Source organism: Diabrotica virgifera, chromosome 5 (genome assembly GCF_917563875.1).
Source record: "Diabrotica virgifera virgifera chromosome 5, PGI_DIABVI_V3a".
NCBI lineage: Eukaryota > Metazoa > Arthropoda > Insecta > Coleoptera > Chrysomelidae > Diabrotica > Diabrotica virgifera.
This window is the reverse complement of record NC_065447.1, coordinates 157,778,616-157,802,182: the sequence shown is the minus strand read 5'-3', so window position 1 is coordinate 157,802,182 and position 23,567 is coordinate 157,778,616. Positions and strand designations below refer to the sequence as shown.

The window sequence follows — 23,567 nt, the reverse complement described above, 5'->3', positions numbered from 1 at the left end:
CCAAAGTCCGACGCTCTTATAGGGCATAAGGACAACGAGAAAAAGAAGAAGATGTCCATCAGTATTGACAGTTCCTTGGTTGTCACTCCATCTTTTGTTAGGTTAACTGAGACTTCTTTTACTGATTGGTGATTTATCTCTTGCTACTTTGACCACATGTGTCTCGCCTATTCTGCTTATGTGGTTATTCCATTCTTTTTTCTATTTAGTGTCCATTTGTTTATAGACTGTATGTTACACTTTCTTCTAATGTTTTCACTCTTCTTTTGATCTCTCAGAGTATTTCCTGTAATTCTCCTCAGTACTCTCTGCTGTTTTCAGTAGTCTTTTTGTTGCGGCTGTATCAGGCCTTCTTTCTGATGCACACGTCATTATTGGTCTTACACTGGCTTTATAAATTCTTGACTTCATCTCAGTGTTAATTATAATATTATGTCAGATTTTAAAAAACAAATATCGTTTGTTAGTAACATTGTTACTATTATCTTATATAATAAATGAAAATCTCAGTTATACTGGAGTAAACCAGATGTTGGATAGAAACACAACATACAACCCAATTTAGAAGGGCTATTTTTGATCTGAAGACAAACAATAATAACCTAAATAAAACTAAATTTACTAGAACAATAATCATTTTATATACCTATACATACTTTCCTTTTGTTATAAGTGTTAAAAAGAAATTATAACAAAAGGAAAGATCTGAAAAGGAAAAAGAACAGAAAGAAAAGAGCAGCATGTAAATGATAAAATATAAAACAAAGCATACAGTTTTCCAATTATGTTATGATTTATAAGTAGAACACTAATCCAAAATTGAGTTCTAAAACTTTAAAACAATCATAAAAAGACATATTTTTTTCAACGGCGTAACCAGGATGGTCGTAAGGGGGGGTTACAACTACTGGAAGGTCTCTAGCGGGTATAGTGTTAAGCGTATAGAGCTCAAAGTACATCCCGATGGGGGGGGGGGTTATAACCCCCAAAACCCTCCTGGTTACATCTATGATTTTGTTTGAGTGCTTTGTCTCCTGATATTGATAGAATTGCTTTTAATCTCAATGTACTACACAAAAAGTGTTATGTTATAGAAATAAGACTTAAAATATCAAAACCTACATCAGGTCAAAGTTTCATCTTGCTCTCTGCTTATTAAGTATTCCCAACAATGAATTAAAACCTACATAACCATTATATATAGGGATATCCTTTCAGATTGTTCCAGTGACAACTACAGAAACAACCCTTAATTTTTATTATTAACTAGATAATACAGGAATGTATGACAAGAAAATAAGGGCAAACAAAACGCTTAGAACCAACTAAAGTACATAACCATACAGAAGAGAGGGTACAAATTACATTAAACATTTAGTGAACACTAATTTAAAACAAGAAATGTAACAGCCTCCATAGAGACAATCATTGAAACCTTTTGGAAGCTTCAAACATAAAATATCGAGTAGGACTAGTTTAAATTGGACTGGGCCCATGTTTAAATCTATAATTTTTAGAAAAATCACATACTACGAAATCAACTTTTAGCTTTTAGTTTGCCCAGTTAATACCTAAATAAACCCTTTGTACTATATTTTTAAACAATACTAACCATTTAAAGTACGGATAGATGTGAATGAGGTTATCCCCCATTTTCCCACAGTAGCTGCTGACCTAGCAGCCGAGGGTCTATTGCTATTTTCTTTGAACAAGTTATCAAAGTGGAAACTGGCATGGGACCCACCACCACGACGATATTTTCCATATCCTCTAGACATTTTTTCTCACGTAAAAATTGTCGCAAAAGTCTGTCCTATGTTGATGATTAAGACGTACCCATCATGATCCATTATTAAGTGTTCGATGTACAAAAGACTAACACAGGTGTAAAATCGTCATTTTACAAGGATACATGCAAAAATATACTGAAAAACCTTTTAAAAATTGATTGTAATATCGCCATTTTTTGGTCCAATATCCAGCTTAAATGTTTATGGCGTCTATTGTTTACTTGGCGCTGGGAAAATTTTTCACTAACTTGAATGGCATTGGAATAAAGTAATACTTTATTTGGATCTCTATTTTGTAAATCGGGAAAATAATTATTTTTCACTTGTCAAAAAGCAGATTTTCACATTCATAAACACGCCAGTAAATAACAGCTACGGATTACTACGAATTTACACAGTTGCCAACACGTCGAAAATACTTAAGTTTGTTTATTATTTATTTGATTATAAGACTCATACAAAGAACCAAATGTTAAAAATGTTTAAGACGTTTGTTATCTACTACTAATTCCAAAAGTTTTTATAAATTTAGAGCGTGTTTTATGTGTTACTAACATTGAAACTATTCGGTACACCATTTGGCAATGTTGGATTATTACAGTTCCACGGATTGGCCTTGTTATCAAAGTTTATATTTCATAGGCACCATACTAACGTCAAACGTCGAATCAGTCAGTATGTCAAATAGAAGAAAGTTCTGAATGACGTCATTGGTTTTGAAACAAATTTTTATAAATGCCTTAGGCAAAAATATATTTTAAACCAATAAAACACAAGAGCGCCAAAAATTAAAATTCAATTTATTTTTGTTATCATTTTGTTTAATAATAGAACAATTTGTTTTGTCTGTGGTTGTTAAACCTTGAAATATATAAAAAACGATTAGGTTCAATTATTTAGATAAGAACACATTCCAAGCCAGTTATGCTTATTATCATATCCATTATTATCATTTAGAATTGACCATCAATGTTATTTTAATAGGTTAGGTACAAAACTATGAAGTTTCCATGCAGAAAGATAATTATCAGTATAAAAAAAGCATTATCTCGCCATTATCATCACACTGCAAATCAACTCGAAAGAAATATGACTAACACGCGTAGCTATCAGGTAACATTAATGCAGATATAATATTTATTAAACCTTATTTTGAATCATTTTAGGAGGCACTCCAGGCTTTAAATGAGCTTCAAACTAATGCGGACTATATTAAAAATGTAGTAAATCAACCAAGGAATGCATCTAATATTCCAGAAGTTATTAAATTCTTAGGCAGGTACGTTTCTACAATAATTTTTAGAATCAAAATCTGATGTTCATAAAGAATTATGTATAATATATAATTTAATGACAGTCTAACAGGTTTCATTTATATTTATGAAAAACGAGTTTTATGGTTCATTCCACCAACATATGACTGTTTTGGATTATCGCGACAAGGAATATTTCAGTGTGCAGCATAAGAAGTACGAAAGTAAATGGCTCTAATAATTATTCCAATAAACAGCAATGTAATTTGCAATTTATTTTCATTCTTGATATTTTGCACAATAAAATATTCGTGGTCGAAATAATCCAACACAGTCGTATATTCGTGGAATAGGGTATAGTAACCCTTTCTAGTGATAAAAAATTATGCACATAACACATATAATTGTTCCTTTTCTACCCTTAAGTGCCGAGTTAGGAGCTTCTAGCCTCTTTGATGAGCTTTCTCCATTCTTTCCTGTTCTTCGCCATTTGTGTGGTTTCTTGCCAGGATTTGCCCTTATTTTGTAATACATCTGCTTTTTCACTTTTTAACTCTATTTCTTATTTCTGAGTTTGCCTCTATTGTTCTTCTGAGGTATTTCATCTCTGCTGCTTGTATCCTAATCTTGTGTCTTTTGTTTAAGATCCAGTATTCTGCTCTTATGTCAATGTTGGCCTATATATTGTTTTATACAACATTTATTCACCTTAGTGTTAGTGTCAAATAAACAATGATGACCTAACGATCCTAACAAGAACCGTGAGAGAATTAAGAAGGGTTGTGAAGAAAATTACTGAAGAAGCACAGAAATTTGGATTGGAACTAAATGAAGGCAAAACCAAATATATGATCATGGGAGGGACAGAAGAAAAAAAGAAGAAGAAGACTTATATGGTGAAGTCTGTAAGTGGTAAAAGCTATATAGTTTTAAAAGGGTGGACAGTTTTAAATAACTGGGTGTAGTATTCAATGAAAATGGAAAAGAGAAATGGGAGCTCGATGCCAGAATAGCAAAAGGGAATAAAAATTAGGTAGTTTAAGAGTCCTCATGAACTCAAAATAGGTTTCTAGACAAGGCAAACTCCAAATATACAGGGTGCGCCAAACCTTTGGTTTTCTTTGATTACGGCTAAACTATGAGATATACAAAAAAATGTTTTTAATAAAACTAATGTATATCAAAACCGTCTATAATTTAAAATTATTTTTGATTATACAGGGTGAGTCATAACGACGGTATGAATCAAAGATGTATTTTTTTAAATAGAACACCCTATATATTAAATGATTTTTGAATATATTTTTTAAAAATATGAAAAATTTGTATAAGGTCTTATAGGTCTAAAGTTAATAATTTTCGAAATATTTACATTTTTATTGAGAAAAATGGTAATATTTGTAAGGCTGTGGATTATGTTTCCAAGGTAATAAAAATTTAAGTGGTAGGTCAAAGATTTTATAATATATAGTATCATTTTTAAATAATTTAATATCTTTTACTTGTAGCCATAAAATATACAGTGTGATCACTATTTGCAAATACAAAATTTTCTCATTTTTTTTTAAATGGAACACCCTGTATATTAAGTATTGCATTTTGTATAAGGTTGTATGTACATAGCATGTTTGGATTTGTAAATATTTAAACAAGAACTATAGATTTTACGTTTCACGGATATTTTATATCCGCGATAATTTTGATTAAATTTTTTTGCAAAAAAAATTATAATCTGATTTTAGAAACAGACGCTAAAATCTCAAAGATAATAGAATTTAATAACTTTAAAATTATGTTACAAACAATATTTTACCATACTAATAAGTAATTAATATGGATAAATTATTTATTAAATTAAACAACCAATTTTAAAATCTACCCTAGAAATTTCTCTACCCTAGTAACTTTATTGTACCCAATTTTGTTAGTTAAATTATATTTACGAGTAAGATCAGTTAGTAACTTTTTAATTTACCTACATCTTGAGAACGTATAAAGTATGCTTTGAAACAAATGAACGTTACAGAAGTATATTAAGAAGTAAATAGTATCTTTAGTATTCTTTTTCTCATGATCATCTTTCAGTGCGTCACAGTTTTTCGATTTCTCTCTAACGCATTAAATTGTATGTGACAGAAAAAAAGGCACGTCTGGGAATACTTCGGTAATTATTCTAGTTCGGTGATTATTCTAGTTGTCGATAGATGGCGCCATAATCAAAAAAGAATTATTTATTAAATGAAATAATAATATTATCAATATAATCTGTACAATTTATAAGACTATACAAATGAAAGAAAATACCATTTTATAAATGCAATAGACACAATTGATTTGGTTTTATTCCAAATTGAAAATAAAATTTGACAACTGTCAGATTTAACTAAAATGTCACGTTAGAATAAATGTCATAAATGTGTATTATCACGGACTTACCTTTTTTTCTATAATTTGTGACGCACTGAAAAATGTTCATGAAAAGGAGAATATTTTTACTACAAAAGCGATATTACGTAGGTCAACATTTTTGACATAAGAGAACTGTCAAAACATTAGAATGTGACTTTTCATTATTGCCATATTTATTATAAACATGGCAATAATGAAAAGTCACATTCTAATGTTTTGACAGTTCTCTTAGGTCAAAAATGTTGACCTACGTAATATCGCTTTGGTAGTAAAAATACTATATGTACCTACTCGGGTCACAAAAACTGGTAATAATTTCTAATGGTTTCGCCCAAAACAAATGTCATATCCACCAATTGTTCGGTTGAAAAATTAAAATTTAAAATATAAAAAATTGTTACAAAAATTTCATCTACAAAAGTATTACCAGCATTTAACATTCATTTGCTTCAAAGCATACTTTATAATTATGTTCTCAAGATGTAAGTAAATTTAAAAGGTAAATTAAAAGTTTAACTGATCTTACTCGTAAATACAATATAACTAACAATTAATTTGGTACAAGAAAATTGCTGTGGTAGAAAAATTACTAGGTTAGATATCAAATTTGGTTGTTAATTTAATTTAGTAACTAATTTATGCATTCATTAGTATGAAGTTATTAAATTCAATTGAATTGTACTAGTATACGATTTATTTTAATCTTTAATTACGTTTTTATCTTCATATTTGATATTTTAATGTATGGTTCTAAAACCAGATTATAATTATTTTTTTTGCAAAAAAATTTTTTAATAAAAAATCCGCAAAAACGTATAATCTATAGTTTTTTTTTTAAATATCTACAAAACGAAACGTGCTAGGTACATACAACCTTATACCAAAAGAAAGGTTGTAATATTTACTACAAAAGGCAATACTAATATACAGGGTGTCCCATTTAAAAAAATGAGAAATTTTTGTATTTGCAAATAGTGATCTTATGGATAGTATATTTTATGGATATATGTCAAATATGCTAATTTATTTAAAAATAACAGTATACTAAAAAAACTTTGACATGCCATTAAAATTTTTATTACCTTGAAAGCCTAATAGTCGGAGAGATAGAAGCGGATTTTGTGCGTGATAAGTAATATGGAAAAACTATACGGGGATATGTTGAATTAGTTGTGTACATCACTTTCACCAACGGCCGGAAACCAGAGTTGGGGCCGAGGGTAGTTATAAGGGGTCAAAGTCGCGGATTTTATTATTTTTTTTATGACGCTTATGATCGAGGTAGTGCACCAAAATTTGGAAATAAGTTGGTCATGACGTAACTAAGTAAAATCTCTAGGGGCGGAACGCTGCGTGGCCGACAAAGGGGTGGGGGTAGGAGTGAATATAAAAAATATAAAGGGTTTTTGCGACGTTCTTGATCGAGATAGTAGACCAAAATTTGGGAATAAGTAGATCACGACATTACTAAGTAAAATCCCCAGAGCCGGAAACCAAAGTTGGGGATGAGGGTAATTATAAGGGGTCAAAGTCGCCGTTTTTATTATTTTTTTTGTGACGGTCATGATCGAAAGAGTGCACCAAAATTTGGAAATAAGTAGATCATGACGTAACTAAGTAAAATCTCCAGGGGTGGCACTCTGCGTGGCCGACAAAGGGGCGGGGCAGGGGTGAATACAAAAAATATAAGGGGTTTTTTGCGACGTTCGTGATTGAGATAGTGCACCAAAATTTGGGAATAAGTAGACCAAGACATATCTAAGTAAAATCCTCAGAGCCGGAAACCAGAGTTGGGTATGAGGGTAGTTATAAGGGGTCAAAATCGCCGTTTTTATTTTTTTTTGTGACGCTCATGATCGAGATAGTGCACCAAAATTTGGGAATAAGTAGGTCATGAGGTAACTAAGTACAATCTCCAGGGGTGGAACGCTGCGTGGCCAACAAAGGGTGGGGGTAGGTGTGAATATAAAAAATATATGGGGTTTTTTGAGATTGAGAGATTGAGATAGTGCACCAAAATTTGGGAATAAGTAGACCATGACTTAGCTAAGTAAAATCCCCAGAGCCGGAAGCCAGAGTTGGGGATGAGGGTAGTTTTAAGGGGTCAAAGTCACAGTATGTATTATTTTTTTTGTGACCCGGCACAACATTTGTCCCCCACGCAGCGTTCCGCCCCTGGAGATTTTACTTAGTAATTTCATGATCTACTTATTCCCAAATTTTGGTGCACTATCTCGATCACGAACGGCAAAAAAACCCCCATATATTTTTATCCTCACCACTGCCTACCACCCCTTTGTACCCCAAGCAGCGTTCCGCCCCTGAAGATTTTACTTAGTTACGTCATAACCTACTTACTCCCAAATTTTGGTGCACTATCTCCATCATGAGCGCCACAAAAAAAAAATAATAAAAACCGCGACTTTTACCCCTTATAACTACCCTCGTCCGCCACTCTGGTTTCCGTCTCTGGGGATATTACTTAGTTATGTCATGGTCTACTTATTTCCAAATTTTGGTGCACTATCGCAATCACAAACGTCACAAAAAACCCCTTACATTTTTTTATATTCACCCCTGCCCCACCCCTTTGTCGACCACGCAGCGTTCCACTCCTGGAGATTTTACTTAGTTACGTCATGACCTACTTATTCCCAAATTTTGGCGAGCTATCTCGATCATGAGCGTCACAAAAAAAATAATAAAAACGGAAATTTGACCCCTTATAACTACCTTCCTTCCCCACTCTGGTTTCCGGCTCTGGGGATTTTAATTATTTATATCATGGTCTACTTATACCCAAATTTTGGTGCACTATCTCAATCACCAACGTCGCAAAAAACACGTTATATTTTTTATATTCACCCCTACCCCCACCCCTTTGTCGGCCACGTAGCGTTGAGCCCCTAGATATTTTACTTAGGTACGTCATGACCTACTTATTCCCAAATTTTGGTGCACTATCTCGATCATGAGCGTCATAAAAAATATAATAAAATCCGCGACTTTGACCCCTTATAACTATCCTCGGCCCCAACTCTGGTTTCCGGCCGTTGGTGAAAGTCATGTACACAACTAATTCAACATAACCCCGTATAGTTTTTTCATATTACTTATCACGCACAAAATCCGCTCCCAGCTCTTAGACTATAATTCACAGCCCTTTGAATATTACCATTTTTCTCAATAAAAGTGTAAATATTTCGAAAATTGTTAACTTTAGGCCTATAATACCTTACATAAATTCTTAATATTTTTAAAAAATATATTCAAAATGATTTAATATATAGGGTGTTCCGTTTAAAAAAACACAACTTTGGTTCCTACCGTCGTTCTGACTCACCCGGTATAATCTAAAATAATTTTAAATTATAGACGGCTTCGATATACATTAATTTTGTTAAAAACATTTTTTGTATATCCCATAATTTAGCTGTAATCAAACAAAACCAGAGGTTTGGCGCACCCTGTATAAAACAGTAATTAGACCCACAGTAACATATGCCTGTGATACATGGACATTAAATAAGAAGGAAGAGGATACTCTGGAAAGATGGGAAAGGAGAATATTGAGACGAGTGTTCGGAGGACGGATGACAGAAGACGGTTGGGAGAGAAGAACCAACAACGAATTAATTGCTTTGTACAAAGAACCTACCATCACCAAATTTGTCAAGTCACAAAGAATCAGATAGTTGGGACATGTAGACAGAATGGCAGTGAACATAATGCCTAAACTAGTAATGACCAGAAAATTAATTGATCCCAAAAGAAGAACTATACCCAAAACGAGGTGGATTAATAAAGGGGAAGAAGACCTTAACTTAAACACGTGAAGGTTAGGGACTGGAAAAGAAAAGCACAAAATAGAAGTGAATGGAGAAATATTCATCATGTCCTTCAGAGTCGTTAAGAATTTTGTATACAGAATGGGTCAAAGAAAACAGTCCACCTCGATATTTGGCAGTATTTATTAGATTTTAAGGAAATCAAGAAACAGGTCGATTTTTGATCTAAGGGGGACACATTTTTACGGTACATACATATGTCATTTGTCAACCCCCTCCCTTCCTCTTTCGCCACCCCTTATTTTTAAATAGGGAATAGCGAGGGTTCGTGTGCTAGCTCATTTGGAAGCTTATTGAATTCTCTATTCAATAATATTCTTTTTCTCATGATCATCTTTCAGTGCGTCACAGTTTTTCGATTTCTTTCTAACGCATTAAATTGTACGTGACAGAAAAAAGGCAAGTCCGAGATTACAGACATTTACAATATTTATTCTAGTTATTCTAGTTGTCGATAGATGGCGCCATAATAAAAAAATAATTTTTTTTTAATTAGATAATAATATTAAAAATATAATCTGTATAATTTATAAGACTATACAAATCAAAGAAAATACCATTTTATAAATGCAAGAAACACATTTGATCTGTTTTTATTCCAAATTGAAAATAAAATGTGACAATTGTCAGATTAACTAAAATGTCATATTAGAATAATGTCATAAATGTCATAAATGTGTATTATGACGGACTTACCCTTTTTCCTAACATTTGTTACGCACTGAAAAATGCTCATGAAAAGGACAATACCAACACTGACATATTTATTTATACAGGGTTAGAAAAATTATTTTGAATTAAATTAATTGACACAAAAAGAAGAATCTATATAATTTATTTAACTCAAAATACATTCTACTGCTGACAGAAAACATAAAAAATGTTTATTTGATAAATAAACATTGTTTGTTGCTTAAATTCAATATTCAACCAACCAAGAGGCAGATGGGTGGCAGCTTGAACATTCAAATTAAGCGGAAAGCAATGTTTATTTATCCAAAAAAAATTTTTCTGTTTTGTGACAGCAGTAGAATGTATTTTGAATTAAATAATTTATATACATTCTTCTTTTTGTGTCAATTAATTTAATTAAAATATGTTTTCTTATAATAATTATGTTAATGTTTATATTACTGAATAGAGAATTAAATAACCTTTCAAATGAGCTAGCACACGACCCCTATTCTCTATTTAAAAATAAGGGGTGGCGAAGGAGGAAGGGAGGGGGTTGACAAATGACAGATGCATGTACCGTAAAAATGTGTCCCCCTTAGATCAAAAATCGACCTGTTTCGTCATTTCCTTAAAATCTAATAAATACTGCCAAATATCGAGGTGGACTGTTTTCTTTGGCCCACACTTACCTATTCTTAAGTTTGAGTTTTGATTAAAACAATTATTGTAATTAGTTAATTTTATGATTATTTTATAAAAATGGCCTAGGTCGTAAAGGCCTGTTGCGCATATAAATAAATATTGCCATCTTCGTTTTACTTGATATTTCTTTGCTGTTCAGGAATCCTCTATTTAGTGCCTGGAATCTGGAATAGTAGTTTTCCTTTTCCTGTACTCTCTAGTCTGTTATTGAGATTATCCTCGATGCTTCCTCTGATATTTATTACTGTTCCAGGGTATGTGTATAATATATGTTTGTTTGCTTTATTTTTTGTGGATCTATCTCCACTGCGATTAGGTCATCAGTGTCTTTTTTCCTTGTTATTTTCATTATTTGTGTCTTTTCTTTATTTACATTTAGGTTGTATTTTTGAAGATATTCTTCTTTAGGCGCAATTCGATTGAGGGTAAAATTGTACATAAATCTGCGCGCCTGCGCAGACAGTATGTACACAGACAGTATGTAGTTCATTGCTAATCTTTCAAGATAGGTATGTATAGTATTTTTACTACAAAAGCGATATTACGTAGGTCAGAAGTTTTGACGTAAGAGAACTGTCAAAATAATGAAAAGTCACATTCTAATGTTTTGACAGTTCTCTTACTATAAACATGGCAATAATGAAAAGTCACATTCTAATGTTTTGACAGTTCTCTTACGTCAAAAATTTTGACCTACGTAATATCGCTTTTGTAGTAAAAATACTATATGTATCTGTAACCGTGCAAATAAATCATTAAAAGAATATATTAGTGTTTTTAGGAAATGTATTATTTATTATAATTCTTGTGTTTTTGGATTTGTGTTTCTCTGTAGTAAAATAATAAAATATTATGTAAGCATAACATTTTTACACTATATGTCGCCGTGTTGTGTAATTATATCCGAAACTTACATGTCAATTACAAGGACCTCGCTGGAGTAGTTGGTAATGCGTTAGCTCTGAGATTGGAATGACGCGGGTTCAAATCCTGGGCGATTCATATTTTTTTTTCATTTTTGGTTGTTTTAATAAAAATTTTTTGAAAGTGGTAGATAAGAAAGTTAGTTTGATTTTTAAATAAAATACAAATAACCTGTTAAGTATATTTACTTCGTTTAAATTACCTATTATATAATAGAAGAATATCTTCTTACGTGCGTACAAAGTACACACACATTCTTTTTTTTGCTTCTGAGTGTTATACTTGTATCCCTAAGTGAAAAATCAATTTTAATTTTAGGACTGGTTTGTCTGTAACTGATCTAGACCGACTGTCTGTCATCCATGTGACTGGCACTAATGGGAAAGGAAGTACATGTGCCTATACTGAAAAAATATTGAGAAGTCATGGTTGTACAACTGGATTTTTTTCATCACCACATCTTCTTGATGTACGAGAACGAATTAGAATAAATGGAAAGCCTATATCCAAAACAATATTTAAAAATTATTTTTGGAAACTTTATAATTTGCTCAACAAACAGAAGGTAAATATTTATTAAATTAAATTATTATAATAGACTTAGTACAATGCAGAAAACATTTTTGATGTATGATGGTATACTAATACGTAATTCGGTTAGAATGCGCAAAAAAGTTGAGGTATCAATGTTTTGTATAAATGTCTAAGACAGGCTTTATTTTAAATGAGTACCAAAGTAATTATTGAGCCTCAACATTACCTACCAAGCAGTGGCGGGTCGTGGTAATTTAAAAAGGGTGTTCAATTAAGGAATGTAATTATAGAAACGGTGAATAAAAGCCGCGGGCAATTGCGGCACAGGCGAATTTTTGGGGAAAAAACCCAGCGGGACCTAAGCGGATTAGTGAAACTATTATACTTTCCTGGTTCTCGCCAAATTATATATTCACTTATTGCATAGGCGTTCGTTAAAAAATTATCAATAGTGAGTGCTTCGCCTGTTTATAAATGTGGAATATTAATCATTTTTTATTTTTTATGTATGGTAGGTATACATAAAATCTGTGACTAATTTCGATTAAATAATGCATTCATTTCCACGCCACCATTGAGCTAAATTGCAAGGCGCATTTTTTTCCTATACCCAGAATCTAATAATTGGCGAACATCAATATTGCCAATATCTGAGAGTTGCAATTCATTTTTTAAATGAATTTGGGAAGATCCGTGTTTTTTAATTTTTGTTGATAAATGAGATAAATCCCGAACGCCCATTTTTGTCCACTCTGAAGAAATAGTTTCATTCTTTGAAAATACTAAACATGGAAAACAAAACAAAGAATGTAGTTTATCACATCCGCACAACCACGCAGTTTTTTTATATTGTTCAACTATAAAGCAACATTTAAACTTTTTGTTTTTTATAGCACATTCTTGTACCTATCTCCGGCCGAAGTAGACCATTCGTTTTTATAAGAAGTCGATTTTCAAAACTATTTGCATTTTTTTTATAAATTCCACTGAATAAGGCTCCATCATAAAACTATTAATATTGTATTTAAGATTTAACCGTATTTAACTAAATCCCTCAACAGAAAATTCCAAACTATGAACCGAAACGCTGCACTGGTCTCTGTGTGCACTGCACAAATCCTCACTGTTTTAGATAGGCGAAATGCTTTTTCACCGATTTTAAGATTTCTCTTTCTAACACAGGGGTAAGTTAGTACTGGCTGGTTCAATTTGAATTCTGCACCAGAGCATATCTGTACTTTGCCACGTGCATCCAGCGGCGTAGAGCGAGTAAATATGATTAATAAATAAAGTTAAATTTTAATGATTTTATGAGATTAACAAGATATTTTAATAATATTATAATATTTATGAGATTTAAAAAAATTGTATTTTAATGAACTTTTAAGGGATGTTCACTGCACAAGTGAACCAATGGAGAAACCACCCCTGCTACTAAGTTTTATACTCTGTCTCCAAAATAATATTTGGCAACCAAAAATAATAAACGGGCACCAAAAAACCTCAACTAGAAATATAATTTATGAACACCTGAAATGTTATTGAAGCTGACATAAATATAAGCCGCACCTAAAGTAATATATGAACATCGAAAATATTAAATAATCTCCAAAGGCAGTTGTTGTTTGCTGCTTGAATCTTCTTTTTGTTACTATGATTTTTGTGTCCCCATGCAAGAGAAGCATATGTAATTATTGGTAGTATGATGCTCTTTTCTTGTCACCTTAACATGTGGTGTGAATCAGGGCCGTAACTGCGATGTTGGGGGCCCCGGGGCAAACGTGATCTGCGGGCCCCTACCATGGAATCTGGGGTTTATCCACCAGCGGAATGGGGGGGGGGGGTCCGGAAAAATGCTTGATATTTAACCCCTTAAAAACTCATTTTAATGCATCTCATGACTGAAGTTTCTTGTACAGTCACAATCACTGAATAGTTTACACCATTTAATATCCGGTGGCCAATTTTTTGAAATTTTACCTCGTTTAAACGCGCCTTTTACGTCAGTGGCGGACCCAGAATAGGTTGTTTAAAATTAAAAAATCAAAGTAAAATAAATCTACATATTTTACGTCCCAGGAACGCAACTCATAAATATTGGCGATATTATTTTAAAGTCTTCTACTTTAAAATGTATAATATACGTCTAAATTACCAATATAAATGAGTCAGATTAAATAAATTATTAGAAGAATTTTTTTACTTAGCAACAACATTTTTGTTTATTTTAATAGTATTTTGTATTTTGACAACGAAACCCGATTTGGGCTTCGAAACGTTAATAAACTTATTTCCCATAGAAAATACTTAATTATATTTTACAAAATTTAACAAAACGGAAAGTATAGAAAGGCATTTTTTTTTAAATAAAATTGAGTTAAAATTATTGAGTTTGGCAATAGCTTTTGGTTTTGCGCGTGATATAAACGGCATTTTGGACGCTTTTAATAATTTCTTATTTTATTTTTCAATACGCACTAAACTTTTTGACAAGCAATTTGACATTTAGTAAATCCGTACGACAATGCGATTTTACAGTATTACAATATAACAATAAAGGTGTAAACTATTCAGTGATTGTGTCTGTACCTACATATTGCTATTTTAGTTGACCAACACAAAAAATTTTGAAATCACCTTATTTTAAGTTAAATAATTTTGCAAGTACCATCTTATCTGTTTTATGCAAGTACATTGTTCGGCTACAATGTGGTTCCTTTCACGTACCAATATGTGGCCTGGGGTAAATTGGTTCAGACAATATAGCTGGGATGCCCATATTCCGGTTGCATTTTAATTTTTATTTCGTTAAAATGACTAATTTTCTCAGTAACAATTTATATCTTTACGAAAGGTCTCAGGGGCCCCAGCTTAGCCCGGGCCTCCTCTTCCAATGGCATTTTAGGTTTTATTACGCCAAAATAACTAATTTCCTAGACAATAATTTAAATTTTTGTGTTATGGTCTCGGGGCCCCCAGCTTAGCCCCCTCAACTTTATGTTGAGGTCTAGGGTGTATCTGTAAGGTCTTTTAAAAATTGTGTAATTTGAAACTATTTCGTTGGGATCGACTTTTAAAATACATATTTTTATTTTCCTCGTTAAAATCCATGCACGGCCAACCAAACGAAGGCCCCTGCGGGGCCCCTCATTGCCCCCCCGGTTGCCCCAATGGTAGTTACGGCCCTGGTGTGAATGTTAGACCTGGGTCCATTGTGACTCCTAGGTATTTAGCTTTTGCCATTTGATAGGTCTGTCTTGCACTGTTAGCTGTTCCTCTTGGTTATTTCTTATCTTTTTGAAGATAACCGCTCGGGTCTTTTCCATTTTTTCTATCATACCCAGTGGCGGCTCGTCAGAGGAGGCAAGGGAGGCTCAGCCTCCCCATAAATTTTTTACACACTATACTGTTTTGTTTATCATGAATCGCGAAAACAACAATTACTCTCACTATTATACAACGTGTAAATTCCATATTATCACTAATTATCCATACGTACGGAGCATTAGCATTAGAACGCATGATCGCGTCTCAGTTTTATTACATATTATTGTAGGCAGCCCCTGGGTTATCCCGAGATGCACGAACGGAGCCGAGAAGCCCAGCTTTCTCCGTTGCTAATGCTCCGTGCAGCGCAGCAGGCGTTTAAGGAGACCCGGTCTCCTAACAGTGGTATCTACGGCGCCATCACACGCTGCCCGGAGATATACCAAGGGAGGCAGTGTAGCTTCTCAGCTCCGTTGGGTGCGTCTCGGGACAACGAATTTTAGGGTCCTGACTAAAAATAATGAAAAATCTAAAAGTGCGAATTTTGTTATGAAATTTGGTATGTGGGGTTATAATAATATTTGGAACAACTTGCTCAAATAACTTTTTCCGATATCTCTAACTCAAAGCAAAATATCGGTAATTTATCGTGTTTTTGAATTCGCAGTAGGCCGCGTTTAGAATTAAAAAAATTCAGTTGAGTATCTTAAAAAATTTGAAGCTTCATTATGTATGGACTGCAAAACTTCAAATCTGTATTTATTTTGATATGCATAGGTATCTATTTACAAATAGATGGAATTGTTAACAAATAAACGACACAAACTTTGGTATTAAACTTTTACTATTAGACTAACTATTTTTAAAATGATGATATCATGAAATTATGAATTAGGATGATATTATGAAATGTAAATAAAAAATGGTCAAAAGATGGGGCCTTAAATTACATTTTTTTGCGCATTTTTTTGCTAGTGCAAATTTGTCTAGATATTTTACAGTTAGGTATAGCCTCCCCTATTGTAAAAATCACGAGCCGCCAATGATCATACCCAGTGCCGTTGGTGGATTTCTTACAGCTATATCCAGGTTAGGTTAAAGTGAATGGAGTATTGATCAACAACATACGATATGCTGATGATGCTTAGTCCAAGTAATGAAGCTTACAATAGGACAAAACCTCGCAATTTTTACAGAATGGATCGATTTGCTTGAAAATTTGAGAATAAGTAGTGGATAGTCCAAGGATCAAAATCTATATGATGCCGAAAGGCGCTTTTACCATGGGGGTGGTTGTCACCCCATCTCGTGGGTGGAAATTTTTTATTATATTTTGACCGCAAAAGTTAGTAAAAACATTAATTCTTAGCAAAAAACGTTCTATACAATTTTTTGATAAAATTAATAGTTTTCGATTTATTCGCTATCGAAAGTGTTAGTTTTATATCGAAAAAATCAATGTTGTTAATAAGTTTTCGGCTAATAACTCCAAAAGTTTTCGTTTTATCAAAACAACTTTACTTAACAAAAATGTACCTTTTGAAATAATAAACAAAACCGTTTCTTTTAGTTTTTTAAGACCAATGGTAATCGAGCTATACTTTATTATATGTTGGCTCTTCTTCATCAAATGCTAAATATTGTAGTTTTAAAGTCAAAAGACGAGGAAACTATGCATTTTTCGAGGATAACTTGTCCAAACTAATTTAAAGCATTTTAAAATATCTATCTCCAGAAATAAAAACAAAGTCTTTAGCTCAAAAATTAAGTGACGTATATTGAAAAGAATGTTAGTCCCTACTTTTTTCAGCGAAAAAGTGATCTGAAGCAACCTCCTAATCACCACCCTAATTAAAATTAGTCATTAACCTTATTTGGTCTTCTTTATTTTTATATTATTAATAGGTTCTAGAAGTTTGACGGGCTTAGAATGATTAGTTTTTAAAAAAATGGCATTAGAAACGAATAACGAATTTTTGTAGTTTGGAAAAAATGGCCTTTTCTTCAGAATAGAAAGATTAGCATCAGAGATACGAAAAAATGTTTAAGTATGAAATTGTAGCTAATTTAATTCTCAAGAAACTGGTTTTCAAAAATTTTTACTACTGCAAAAATTGAGTGAGCTATTGATAATTAAAACTTGTAATAACATGCAAAAACCACCTTTACCAACCCTTTCAAAGTCACCTCTTTTTGCGACTGAGGATTTTAAAAAGAATTAATATTAATAGGCTTATACACCTTATAACAGCCTATAAAATTCTTTTTTGCCCAACTTTCTAAGATAAAAAATAGAAAAGTTGCGGTTAAAAAATCAATATATTTTTTTGAAAAAAAAAAGGAGAAATCCATTTGGAAGCATAATAATGTAAGTTAGCGATGTTTTTAGTCATTGGCCTTATTCATTCTTCTTTATTTATGTATTGTTAATAGATTCTAGAAGTTTGACTGGCTTAGAAAGATTAGTTTTTAAAAAACTGGAGTTAAAAGCGAATAACGAATTTTTGTAGCTTGGTAAAAATGTCGATTTCTTCAGAATAGAAAGATTACCATCAGAGGTACGAAAAAATGTTTAAATATGAAATTGTAGGTTATTTAATTCCCAAGAAACTGGCATGAGAAAATTTTTTCTACGGCAAAAATTGAGTGAATTGTAAATTAGTATATTATTGAAAAACACTTATTTTTCGATATATAAAACTAACACTTTCAATAGCGAATAAATCGAAAACTATTCATTTTATTAAAAAAATGTATAGAACATTTTTTGCTTAGAATGAATATTTTTATCAACTTTTGCGGTCAAAATATAATAAAAAATTTCCACCCCCGAGATGGGGTGGCAACCACCCCCATAGTAAAAGCGCCTTTCGGCATCATATAGATTTTAATCCTTGGACTATCCACTACTGGTTCTCAAATTTTCAAGCAAATCGATCCATTCTGTAAAAATTGCGAGGTGAAAAGCTTCAGTTCCTGGACTAGCTGTCTTAATTTGCGACAACATAGCAGATCTTCAACAACTTGTCACTATAATCGGAGAATACAGTAAGCGAATGGGATTAGAGATTAATACCAAAAAGACCAAATTTATGATCATCTCCAGAAACTTGGATGCATTTGAAAACTCCACCATAACACTGAATACTAAGTCCATTGAGAGAGTGAGCAAATTTAAATACCTAGGAACGTGGCTTTTTGAAGACTGGGCATCGGACAGGGAAGTAAAATGTCGCATTGAGCAAGCTCGACAAGCTTTCGTAAAATTCAGGAAGGTACTGACCTGCTCAGAGTTCGACCTTACACTGAGACTAAGGTTTACTAAATGCTACGTGTGGTCGGTGCTGCTATATGGATATAAACAGATTAGAAGCCTTCGAAATGTGGCTTTATCGCCGTATCCTAAAGATACCATGGACGGCGAAAGTCACAAATGTGGATGTCCTTAAAAGAATCAACCAAGAACGTCAGCTTTTCGAAAACATCAAGACAAGAAAAACGGCTTATTTGGGTCACATCATGCGAAACGAAAAATACCAGTTCCTTCAACTTATAATCCAGGGTAAAATTGAAGGCTAGAGAGGAATATGACGCAAGAAAATGTCCTGGCTCCGAAACATAAGGCAATGGACAGGGATTAACGACATACAATCTCTGATACACATTGCAAGAAACAGAGAGTTAATGGAAAATGTGATCGCCAACATCCATTAGTGGATTTGCATTTGAAGAAGAAGAAGATATCCAGGTTCCTGTGTATTGCCGTGATTGCAGTGTTGTCTGCATAAAGGTTCATTAGTGTACCGGATGTTCTTGGAACGTCTGCTTCCGGGATTCCGTGTTCAGATAGAACTGGTTCTATCTGGACCCTGAACCTTCGGTCGCTTAGGTACGAAATGGGTTTCGTCATATCCCCGCGGTGTCCATAATCTCTCATTTGATATGTCAGTCCTTCATGCCACACTCTGTCGAAGGATTTGCTTACATCCAGGAAGGCTGCTCCTGTATATTGCTTGTCGTTTATTCCAGCTGCTTTCTATTCTGTAAGTCTGAGTACTTGTAGTTCGCTGGAATGTTGAGCCCTAAATCCGAATTGTGCTTCCGGTATTAATCCTAGCCTGTCTGTCTGGGCTGGGCCTGACTGATTTTTCGGAAATATGTGATTCCTTCCTGGCTTTGGTACCATGATTAAATGCGTTTCCTTTCATCAGTTTGTAAAGCGCCTTTATCTTAGTATTGCGTTTGTTATGTTTGTCAAATATACCAAATTTCGTCTGGACCAGGAGCTTTCTTGTTTTTTTTTCTGATCAATTCATTTAGTTCTCTTGGTGATGTGGGATTTATTATATCTTCTTGGTCGGGCGTTTCTAGTTCTGTTTCTTCGAATTTGTAGATAAAGTTTATGTCTTCGTCTTGGTGATAATTCAATGTACACTCCCCCGAAGAGTCCTTCTCATCACTTCGGCTTTCTTTTCTAGAGAATGGACGATTTCGTTTTCTCTGTGTAGTGGAGGAATGAGTTTTATCGCTTCTTAAAGTTCTTTGTAGACTCCATATTTCTTGCATATTTTGGCCCCATTCCTCCATTCGTTTTGCGTAATTATCCCACTTTTGGCTTCTGTTTTATTAATGCTTTGTTTGACTTATCAATTCACAAGGTTTTCCTATGTTATTTTCCTGATATCTTGTTCTTCTGGCTCTCTTTTTGACTCTTCTTATTCTTAACACATTTTTTAATTGTAAACACTAAATTTATTAGTCTTTATTTTTAACTTATTTACACACACTTATTATTTAATTTATTACATTCACATTTATTTAATTTATTACATTTACTATTTACAATAAAATGTATGTAACACATTTTTACTATAATTTATAGATTAATATAAAACGTATTCAAACACGCACCATTACAGTCAAAATATCAGTGCCTCCGCTTTTAAAATTTATCGTATTAAATGGGGTGGAAGGCACTTAAGGAATAAAATTATTTCTGTCCTTGTTTTAAAAAAAATTAAAAAACGGTGGGACCCGTAGATTTTTATATATGTATAAATGCGCGCTTTTTAAACATAAATTTAAATCTACAGGGTGATTTGAGGTGGTTTCAATATGCATAGAAACTTAGTTCAAATACTTTGTAAACGTTAAGATGTTTTATTTTTTGCATAAAAACGGCGCCGCACATGAAAAAAAGGCAAAAAAGATTTTTTGTCGTAAATTGAACCAGCACTCAGTGGCGTACTATTTTTTTCTTAAATAAAAAATTCAGACCATTACCCGTAGGCGCGCCAATGATGAATATAAAATTCTTCTGCAACCTCTAAAGGAGGTCATTTTTAACATTTGTTGTAGCTCTGCACCTAGTTAAAATCTTATTAGTAATATTTTCTGTTATTGTTCCAGCTTAGTTTTATGTATTATATTGGATATTTCTTGATAATGTATTAAAAAATGAAAAATACGCGTTAAGATGTTTTATTTTTCTGCATAAAAACGGTGCACCATATGAAAAAAAGGCAAGAAAGGTTTTTTATCATAAACTAGACGTGGAATTTAAAAATAATTTTTAATTCGAAATATCCCAGTGGCGTACTATTTTTTTTAAATTCAGACCATTACCCGTAGATGCGCCAAGGATGAATACAAAATTCTTAATAGTATGTCAAAAAATGCACAGTAACTACCCCTTAAAACACACCAAATTTCCTATTCGTAGCTTAACCGGTCTTAGAGTAATAAATAAATTGGCAGTTTAAAATAAAAATTTCAACACCCCATATCTCGGAAACGAAGCATTTACGGACATATGTTTATAGAGCAAACCGACATTATTTTTTCATGTAGAATTAGCCCTTAAAGTTTTTCATACTTATTTACTAACACCCTGTTATAATAATTCTGCAATAAATCATTAGGTAATATATAAATGTTTTTCCTTGCTTTCTAGGACTATCAAGCAGATATGCCATTATATTTCCGTTTCATGACGCTATTAGCTTTTCATATATTTTTGGATCATAAAGTGGATGTTGCTATTTTAGAGGTGGGGATTGGTGGAGAATATGATTGTACAAATGTTATAAGGTAAATTTTTAAAGAATATGTGGTTTTGTAGGCAGATACATATTTTGTTCTGAAGCTATTTCCTTGTGGCATTTTTATAATTAACTATTTTCAATGGGAAATAATGATTTTAATGAAAAAAAAAAAAAAGATTTTATTAACGTTTCGACGCCCAAGTCGGGTGTCGTTGTCAAAATACAATATAATAATGTTGCTTAGTAAAAAATTCTTCTAATACTTTATTTAATCTGACTCATTTATATCGGTAATTCAGACATGTATTATACATTTTAAAGTAGAATACTTTAAAATGATATTGTCAATATTGATGAGTTGCGTTCCTGGGACGCCTTTACTAAAAGATGGTTCATTTGATTACATGAAATCAACCCAACTCAAGAATATCCGCCACAAAAAAATTGTTGGTAAAATTGTGGCTTATTTCCCATTGAAAATAGTTGAAGATACAAATTTGATGGACAATTTTTTGGAAAATATCTTTTTTGACCTATTTAGTGATTTGTTGTTTCCACCCAATTTTGAAAAAATATGAAAACTGACTTATCCACGTCCGTCTGTTCGTCCGTCTGTCTGTCTGTGAACACAACTCCTCTGTCATTATACCAGGTAGAATGACAAATGAGGTGTCAAATGAAAGCTTATAATTCAAGGTTGGTACTAAAGGTGAGAAATTTGACCTAAGCTGTCTGTCCGTCTCTCCGTCCGACCGCGAATATAACTCGTCCGTCATTATACCAGGTAGAATGACAAATGAGGTGTCAAATGAAAGCTTATAATCCAAGGATTGTACTAAAGGTGAGAAATTTGACATCGGACTTCCGGTTTTAGAGTTGCAACCGTAAGTACTGTTTTAAAGTCACCGAAATAGTATAAGCGATATATCATTCAAACTGCCTTAGCAAGTTGAGAACAAACGTAAAATTTGGGTTTTTATATCATTTCCGTTTAAAAAGTTCTAACTAGAAGTGCCAGTATAGCCGCAGAAATAGTAAATGTAACACATCAATCGAAGCGTATCGAAAAGTTGAGTTTGAACCTTTAGTTCCGGTTTTGAAGTCATTTCTGTTTAAACAATGATGACCCAAAGTTTAGCAAAAATGACTGAAAATTAATAAAATCGTATATCAATCGACGCAAAGTTACACGAAGAGTTCAAATATCGACTTCCAGTTCAACTTTCCATTACTTTGGGTGAAAACCTAGGACTTACGAAGTCCAATTACTTGTTAATATTAACTTCGTCTTCAATTACAATTGATTTTTTAGTTTTTATGTTACTTCTTGATAATCCAACACATTTGTGCGCGCACACATACACATGTATCTTAAATATCTGTACTTTCTTGTTTACAACAATTTTTGAACGTTTTTTGGTTGTTATTTTCTTTTTTATTGAAATTCATTTCTGTGAGTCCGGATTCGGCGAGTGGTGTTACAAAGAGCAGGAAACATATTGAGAAAAAAATATATTACTTTCCAGATTCAGCCATACGGCCCACACTCCCTGTAAGGGGAAAACTCGCTCATCCCAGATACTTAGGGTGTCAAAAGGATTGAGCTCTGGTGGGACTCTTTCCGTGTTATGGAGTCCTAGGTGACCATGGACGTCAATGGTAGCATAGCTTTCTGCATAGTCAAAACTCACTTAGATCCAGCTTTTTGATGTTTCTAATGAGGTTCTTCGGAATGACTCCAGTAGTAGAAAGAACAATAGGTATAGTCTGGGTACTTTCCATTCTCCATTGTCTCCTTATTTGTATTTCGAGATCTCTATAATTGGCTAATCTTTTTGTTGTGCTTAACACACAGATTATTGTTGTCATGTATCGCCACATCTATTAGGTAATGCGTACATTGAGACACATGCGACACAACCCACGCAGGGCAGCACAAACAACACATTGCACGAAATTCATGGGCTGAGTCGGCTTAACGTATATTGTCACACAATTCACACAGTTCCTGCATTTTTCCTAACGAACACGCACGCACGCACACGATTCTGTGTCTCGAACACTGAGCGACGTATCTTTTTTTGGGGACATTCGTGGCCAACGCTGCGCTGTGTCTCAATA

General features: G+C 33.1%; 2 protein-coding genes across 4 annotated transcripts in view; one reads left to right on the top strand and one right to left on the bottom strand.

The window, feature by feature from the left end:
• The window catches only part of LOC126884530 (protein wings apart-like), a 163,707-nt gene extending 161,466 nt beyond the window's left edge, over positions 1–2,241 (bottom strand). For both annotated transcript variants that reach the window (XM_050650476.1, XM_050650477.1), the window contains exon 1: positions 1,613–2,241. In XM_050650476.1, the coding sequence (XP_050506433.1) occupies positions 1,613–1,778 (166 nt within the window). In that variant the 5' untranslated portion in view covers positions 1,779–2,241. The remainder of the gene's footprint in view (positions 1–1,612) is intronic.
• Positions 2,242–2,610: 369 nt separating this feature from the next.
• LOC114341617 (folylpolyglutamate synthase, mitochondrial) overlaps positions 2,611–23,567 on the top strand; it is a 56,470-nt gene continuing 35,513 nt past the window's right edge. The window contains exons 1-4 of one of the 2 annotated variants that reach the window (XM_050650489.1): positions 2,611–2,903; positions 2,957–3,069; positions 11,920–12,166; positions 21,356–21,492. In XM_050650489.1, coding sequence (XP_050506446.1) covers positions 2,790–2,903; positions 2,957–3,069; positions 11,920–12,166; positions 21,356–21,492 — 611 coding nt within the window. In that variant the 5' untranslated portion in view covers positions 2,611–2,789. The remainder of the gene's footprint in view (positions 2,904–2,956; positions 3,070–11,919; positions 12,167–21,355; positions 21,493–23,567) is intronic. The other variant, XM_050650488.1, reaches the window with a different exon arrangement.